We start from the raw sequence: 8,799 nt of genomic DNA on the forward strand, positions 1-8,799 counted from the left end.
TTTTAGCTATATAGTCACATTAAATCTATTTTGGTAACTTCTTAAACCCTGACTGACTCCAGAGAGGTTACACCTCTGTAGGCAAATTCTATTTCAAGCTCCTCAGGGGCGGAACATATGATGCATATATAAAATGGTGATCTTGTACAGTGCTGCAAAGTTTGTTGTTATAGCTAAATGGAGTCACTGGCAGTAGTTTATCCCTAAGGGAGGAGAACGCAGGTAGTCTCAATTTCACTAAATACAAAGCTACAGAACGTGTGGAATTATTTTCAAATTACCTCAATATTTTGCAAACATCTTCACCTGCATGCTGGGAATGCCAAGGAGGGGCAGAGTGTCGGTTGTGCATTTTTTACTTCCCATCCTCTGCTGAATTCATTTATAAATTACCTCATCACTGACTGAAATTAACACTGATTCTTACAGGCAATTTCTCAATTTCCAATGCTAATTACATTTTTTTTACTTTTAAATTCTGTACCACCTGTTTTGGGCAAGACATCTTAGGCAGCGAGACCACATTTAATCACAATTTTAATTAACCACCCCGTAGATGTGGAAAAGAAGCAATTATAATGTAGATGAATGATGATTTTTTTTTTTTTTTTTTGCATAGAATTGTTTTGTTTCCCTGCATGTTGATTGTTGAACGGAACACAAATACAGTAACTGCGCTTTTTTTTTTTTCTAACATTGTAATTTTAGAATTGTTTTTGAAATTTTTTTTTTTTGGGGGGGGAAGTAAGTGACATCATCTGCTTATAGATATATCAGGCTTACAAACAATTACAACAATGTCGAAATTGGAAAAAAAAAGCTTTTTTCTTAGCCGTTATACCCCGATTTAGATTCATAATTTTTTTTGCCAATCCTATTTGCTTACTCCGAATTTTTTTTTCTTATTTTACGTCGTATCCTTTTGATTTTTTTGCAAGATTGAAAAACGATGTTTGAAGTATGACATAAAATGCTGTAGAAAAGGCTCCGAACAGCAGAAATGATTACAAACATATGGGAATAATGCACTTGTATGCTGTTCTATGGGCCAGTCCCATTCATGAGTTATGGTATGTAATGATCTCACAGCTTGCATTAAACATCCATAGAGGGTTTTTTTCTTTTTGTTTTGATTTTTATCATCAATACTAGCTTGGTTCATTTTCTGGAAAAGAATTTAAATTCTCATCTCACTACAGAGATGGTTAAAAATGACAGTGCATGTATTTATAGAATGGGAGACAGATACTGACATGATCCAACAATTAATGCTTCCTTGGGGATGTCAATCTCTTAGCTCTAATTACAAAAAGATTTAAAACAGTTATGATAACCAAGGCAAACATTTAAAAAGACATGTCATAACAGAAGGCGATTGTGCATAAGAAATCGAGACAACAGTACACCAGGAAAAAGACCTACTATTGCGGGAGTCTTTCCTCCTACAAATATTTGGGTGTCGCTCTGGTAGAAGGGATAGGTCCTGCTCATCTCTGTCAATGTGTAATATAAGTCCTCCTTTTTTAAGCAAGGGAAAAAAACAAGGAATGATTCAAACAGCCGAATATTTAGTCAAACACACACCGATCTACATACTAGATGACAACTACAGTAGAGAAAACGGGCCCATGGGTGAGAAGGGGGGGGGAAGTCCTAGGGTATCATCCCGGACTGACCCACATCATAACGGTGTGTGCCGGTCACTAATATGGATGATAGTTGGTAATAGTATAAATATATAAGGTATAATAAAAGCATAAAATCAATCAACTATGTCCCATTTGGTCATAATATATAAGGGGATAACTAGAACATCGTGTTTGGCCCCATTGCATTGAACTCTATAAATGCATCAATACCATTCACTCACTCATAGGACACATCTTTCCCCATTGAACTTGATGGACATATGTCTTCTTTCAACTCTATTATCTACATAAAATTAACTTATTAGACATCTTTTCCCTCATTGAACTCCACAAGCTACAGAACTATGTCTTATAGGACACATCTACCCTGGATAATCTCGATGGACATATGTTTTATTCAGCCCTACTTTCTAGTTAACTTTGACTTACAAGCCACATCATACCCCATCAAACTAAATAGACTTATGTATTTTTTAACTCTAACTGTATAACTATGTTTTATAGGACATACCCTGGATTTACCCCCGATGATCTTGATGGACTTGATGGTTTTTATTCAGTCCTACTATCTAGGTAACTTACAAGCCACATCTTACCCCATCAAACTTGCCCCATACGAGCCACACCTTACTCCGTCTAACCTGATAGACACATGTCCTAGTTAACTCTACTAACTACATAACTGTGACTTGTAGGACACATCTATCCCCCAATGAACTTGATGGACATATGTCTTTTTTCAACCCCACTAGTTACATAACTATATGACTTAAAGAACACATCTCAAGCCAGGAGAGGGAGGACAGGCCGACACTGTTTTATGTCAAGCCTACAAGGCGTGCAGGCGATGCTCCACATCTGTCTCTGTAGACCTTGCTAATGGGGTCTGTAGGTTAATACAGTGGAAGGGGTCGAACATTTGTACTACTTTGAGAAGAAAAAAAGAACGAGCCAAAAATAATTATGACAGTGTCAAAAAAAAAAAATTAGATCTGCTAGAAAGTTGATGGCCAGGCTTGGGTGGAAAACATTGTCTTTAAGTATCTGGTACTTGTCATGATCTTGACTATTGTGTCATGGTTTTGTAGAACTGCTTTTGGGTTCTATGGGTTAATGGCATACTTCTGTGCAGATGTGTATAGCCCTTAAAGGACGATAAAACTTTTTGATGCAAAGTTTGGCTAGGGTTAGGTTGTTGCACTGTACAGAAGATTGGCTTAAGCATCACTACAATGGATTTGTAAACTTAGTAGGAGCTATATATCCTATATATATATATATATATATATATATATATATATATATTACAATGCAAGGAAAATTGGGAGTCTATGGCATACCTGGATATGGTGTTATGAGAACTACTTACATCCAGCAATGACCTACTATGGCAACTACTTCCCGATACATCCTGAACTCTTTTTGAAACATACAGGAAATTTTTATTTCCTAAAACTAATGGCCAGTCAAATGTGAACTATAACGCACCAGTTTCAACACAAAGTGAGATTCTACAAAGACTACACAACCATTTCAAGGATTTTCAAGAGTAAAAACTAAAAAAAACATTTAACCGGATGACATGAAGTCAAGAGATAAATGAAAGACATTCAGAGCGCGGGTTGATCCTGTCTAGCGGTAAAATAATTACATCCCGGTTCTCAGTGCCAACTTTTCCTAACAATCCCTACACATCATATACATGGATCTTCTTATCCATGTGTTTGCATTTATTTGTAAATCATCTTTCCGGAATAGAATGCAATTTTGAATTATTCTTGTCATTTTTGAAAAAGTCTAAGCAATTCTCAACGCCTGCAAATAGACCTAACCTTTTTTTTTTGTAGGAGCTTATAAGCAAATCCACTGTAGAAATAATCACTTCTAACAAATGATCAAAGAAAAATAATCTTTCCTCTCTCCTAATAAGACTTTTTCTCATAAAAAAAAGAAAAAGAAAAAAAAAATCCCCCCTATTTTCGAAAAAAAAATGGATAACAGCTCGGAGGCAAGTTGCAATCTATGTTTCCAAAGTTATTGTTTTATTGTTTTGTTCTATGGAAATGAGAACGAGGAATCCGACAATTGCTTCTATATCTTAAGACCCCAGAATAAAAAGTTTTGTACGTGGAGTATGGAAACTCATTGTTCTGACCTTAAGTTTTTAATATTAAGGCATAAACAGAGCATTAAATCAGGGAAGACTGTGACAAGTCCAATGTGCACGAGGATGGTGCCAGCACGCCATCTCCATCCCTTTGTTCAAAGCTTAACAAAAATGTGCCGTCACACCATTTAAACTCAACAGGGCCTGTCGAATGGGTATCAACAGATCAGCCAATGCCTGTCACACACAGGGCTAAAAACTGTTTGAAAGCAAAGCTTACGTCTGCTACGTCTCCTGGAGAAGAAGTAACAGAGACTTATTAATCGGGCTAAAACCTAGAGATAAAACAAAAAAAAGTATAGTTGTTGACAAAAAATTGATAAACGCTTTCAATTCCAGTCATAAACTGAACATATATATAAAAAAAATTATAATAATAATTTACATTTTTAAATTTAGAAATCACGTCCGGTCCTAATCTTTTTAGGGCAAAACACTTGTAAGCACTTTAAAAGAGAAGAAAAAGAAAATTGTTCAACTCGTTGTGTCTTTTTTTTTTTTTTTCCTTTCTCGCCCGTGAGTTTCAGGATATCATTGAACAAACAATAATGTAAACCATGCAACTATTCAAGGAAGTGTTTATTTTATTCTGGTTTAATTAACTTTCTGGAGCTTTTTGTTTTCTTTTCTGACAAAGAAAGGACACCCCCCCCCCCACCAGCACCACCCCAAGCCAACCACCATCCATAAGAAAGATTAACAATCCTCTACAAGGGTTTGTTTTAATTCTTCAGAAAGTAAAAGCAACTCAGAATCTAAACAACTCTTTCAGTTACTATTATTTTTTTTATATATATAATTATTATTTTTTTGGTTAATTTGTTTGAGATCTGACAAAGATGTCATGGGCCGTGAAGCTCATGGGAGGGCCCTGAAATTTGGCTCCACTTTATTTTAGACCAATCCTATTTGCAACAAAAGAGACAGAGTTGGCCAAAAACTTCTCAAAAAAAATTCATACAAATTCATTGTCAGTCACTGAACTCGTAACCGAATCCGACAACGTCTTAAAGGCCAACAAGAGCTTGTGAGACTTCAGCCGATACTTTCGCCTGCACTCTGAGAGTTACATAGTCCCAATTTCACTCTAATGCTGTCAGTTTATTGCTTATATTTCAGCTGTCTCACTCCTAGTCCCTATCCTGTCAGTTTCTGGGCTGCCAATTTCAACTTGAAGCTTGACTGGGCTGATCGGATGCAAATACCTCGAGGGAAAACCCAGAAACTCATGAACAGTTATGTCAAGTCGATTTTGTACCATCGGGAAAAGGTAACCTCTGCGAGACAAAAACCAACAAGGTTAAAGAGACAGGGGTTTTCACGTGTAATATCACTGCTCTACATCTTGTTCACTGTCTCCCATCCCTCGGAAAATTGGAACTGTCAGAATTACTACTAATTGCAGATGCAAAACTGTTATTAGAAGAAGAAAAAAACGAGGCAGATCAGGCATTAAAAGTACCAACCTAATTAATTACAACCGAATAGTGTTTTTGAAAATTTTTTTGTTTACTGTTTAAATTTTCTTTAGCATTTTCTTTTTAATTAGTTTTTTTTTTATCGTGTTTTCCTTTTTATATGGGTTTGACAGATATCTACCAGAACGAATCCCATATGTAAAAAAGGAAATCTACTTTGTCAGGTGTAAAGAGAGACCTTGTGACAGCTTGCCTATGGAGTAATAACTAGCTGGAGGTATGACATGAAACAAAAATAAAGGAAAGAATTTTTGAAATTGTATCTATTTGTTTTAAGTTTGACTGTTACAACTAAACGTTGCGGAGAAAATAAGTAAATATTAATTTGTTTTTGAAACATAGATCAGGGGATATAGATCAGTTACAGAACCTGACTCTTGCCTGGAACGTCACTCAATGCGACGTAAAATGTTATACTTTGTAAAATGAAAATCCCCAAACTAAGAATGATGATATAATATGATTATTTTAGTCATAGAGAATACTTAGTGGATGGTAAGTTAGATGGTAATCTCAGTGACTGTGCAAGAAAGATAAGGCTACTGTGTTCATTTATCATATGCCATGTTGGGGAATGGGTGGCGGAGGGGTAATTGTATTGCCCTTCTTGTTAGGTGTGTTTGAATTCTATAAAATAAATGTTATGACATTTTTTAGTACATGTTATTTTATAGAAGTATTAATATTGAAACGTAATGGCAAATCATCAATAGCCGAGTCTCCCTGCAGTTACCTAAGACATAGAGTAATTTAGATAACGCTAAGTGTTAGCAATAAGCAGCTTATAAATCTTCGCTATTCCAAGATGCGGAAACGAAATTGCGTGGTGCAGAATGGAGAAACTTGGCACTTCCATATCTTTAATATTTCTCTCTTTACGTGTAGCAGAGACGAGCTTGTCGCTTGGCACAATTCACTGAATATGAGATGTGTTAATTGCGATTGCTACATATGTATCTATAGTGACTTTATTTGCTCTTTTTCTGTAATATATGCCACATCTGAGCTCAGAAACACGAAGGGCTGTCGCTAGTTGTTACAAAATGTTCAACAGATCAGTCTCCTGTGTCTTTAACGTAATACAAACTCACCACCAGGAGTGATCTAACACGTCATATGATTACGAGAATGTGATATGTATCTGGCCTGTCCAGTATATTGCTATAGGTGACATCCATAGGCGTATGCCTGGGACTTGTTTAACACACTAGATGCCATCTTATCCCATACTTCTCATAGGGGGAAGAAACCTTCTTTCACATGAAGTTTTGTTCCTTAATCGTTCAGACTTCTAGGTTCTTCTATCTTCCTCAAAATTGTACCTTTTACCTCATCACGAAACCTGAGTATTTCCCTTTTATTTAAAATGCTCTGATGCCATTTACTGTCTTCCTCTCAGGGTCTAAATGTCCCCATAGAAGTATCCTCCACCTGACCCTGTCATGCAATAGGTACTTTATAATATTATACAAGTGTTACCCAACACACGTAAGGCTGAGCTCTTCGAGCAACCTTAAAGAAAAGGAATTTTCTTATTCCTAAAATCCTTTAGAGAGTTAGTGTAATCTGAGGGCATTGAGCTACTGGCCATCCTGGCCCACCCCTGGAGTAGTTGTAATAGTGTAGACCTCCAAGGAAGAGGATTAATCATTCACATAGGTCCATCTGCTGCAGAGCATCTTGGGAAATATATATCCACCAATAAGTTGAGAGATTCTTTTTTTTATCTTTCTTTGATGGAAAAACTAAGAGGTTCTGCAGCAGCTTAGGTAAGAGGATTGTGAAGAACTAGGATAATTGGGACCAAATCTAGTATTCCTGACTTCTACCAACCTGTGGTCACCTGGGCAATTTAACCCGGTTTAACCTCTTTGGTCTTATAGTTTAAATCGTCGATATATCTGCCCCCGATAACATGATTAGCCACATTCGTACATGAATGTAGTTTCATTTGAGTTTTTTTTTAAATTTTATTTATGAAAGAATACATTATGCCTGATTGTTCATACGAATAACATAACACTTCATTATTGGATGCTTTGACAGATGGCATTTCTGCCAACCAGACAGCCCATGCCAGCTTGTACGGTACTTCTGCCACCCTGGGACTTAGAACGAAGGCACCCAGGAATCACTATTACGTCTGAGCAAACACATAGAAGGGCACGCTACCTGGCAAGGCTGATGCAAACGGTTAACAACGCAACCACCTGTGCCACCTGTAGCAGTGGATATATGTGGCCTATTAAATATCGAAAGCATTTTCCCATTCATGTTAGATTATATATATATATATATATATATATATATATATATATGTGCCATCTCCAAAGCTCAATACACCCTCTAGGTGGAACGGAATATTCAGCAAGGAAGGAACACTTGTTCCGAAGAGCTGACAATCTACAACCCTCGTCTTTGCTTTAGACACTAGAATTCAACTTTTGACTGTCACAGATCTGAGTGTATTGGGGGGGGGGGGGCTCATTTATATCTCTACTTGAAATTTGCTGTCTCACCTACAAGGGAAGTGGATCTGCAGTTCACTGTCAAATCACCAGGAGGCTGTGACAAAGGGAACTGTCTGTGTACAAGGTGTAACAACACAACAGACACCTTTAATCCTGTCATGTCTCATACTCTGCACTTTCACACCTTGCTGGCTGCTCCGACAGTGACACTTGCAGTTCCTTAACTAAATAAGGAAATTGTCTTTTAAACCCCAAATCAGCACCTGTACCCATATTCCATGCCTGCGCTTCAACGTAAGGTTCCATTTAACCTGGGTGGCAAGAAAGAACTCTTTATCCCAGTGCATGAAAGTTAGGAGTGTGTAGATATGTTCGTATGTGATGTAGCAGAGCTGAATGTGTCATCTAACACTTATCAAGATGAGCTGTGCTGAACGACATGCTCGTCTCTGCAACGTTTGTATATCTGTCTGTCTATCTACCCATCTATCTATGTATCTATCTATCTCATATCTATCTATCTATCTCATATCTATCTCATATCTATCTATCTCATATCTATCTATCTCATATCTATATCTATCTATCTCATATCTATCAATCTCCTATCTATCTATCTATCTCATATCTATCTGTCTCTTATCTATCTATCTATCTATTTATCTATCTATCTCATATCTGTCTATCTATCTATCTCATATCTATATATCTACCTCATTTCTATCTATCTCATATCTATCTATCTATCTCATATCTATATATCTATCTCATATCTATCTATCTCATATCTACCTATCTATCTTTCTTGATTGCCAAATGTTGCAGAGAGGAGTGTACTTTTGCAACAGCTGGAGGCCCCCTGGTTAGGAAACAGTAATCTAATCCAATTAGGGTCACAAAACGTATGTATATATATATATATATATATATATATATATATATATATATATAATCAATGTTTCCCAACCAGGGTGCCTTTTATTTAAAAACAAAACAAACAGGCCAACTATTCCACATAAAGTTGCAATTCTGTA

General features: G+C 36.5%; 1 protein-coding gene across 2 annotated transcripts in view; it reads right to left on the reverse strand.

Moving 5' to 3' along the window:
* The window catches only part of ZEB2 (zinc finger E-box binding homeobox 2), a gene marked incomplete at its 5' end in the record, with an annotated part of 153,577 nt that overhangs the window by 132,445 nt on the left and 12,333 nt on the right, over positions 1-8,799 (reverse strand). Inside the window, 1 exon segment of one of the 2 annotated variants that reach the window (XM_056535013.1) lies at positions 1,423-1,518. Within the exon segment in view, the coding sequence (XP_056390988.1) occupies positions 1,423-1,518 (96 nt within the window). 2 annotated transcript variants of the gene reach the window in all.

The sequence above is a fragment of the Hyla sarda genome, chromosome 8, assembly GCF_029499605.1.
Source record: "Hyla sarda isolate aHylSar1 chromosome 8, aHylSar1.hap1, whole genome shotgun sequence".
Taxonomy (NCBI): Eukaryota; Metazoa; Chordata; class Amphibia; order Anura; family Hylidae; genus Hyla; species Hyla sarda.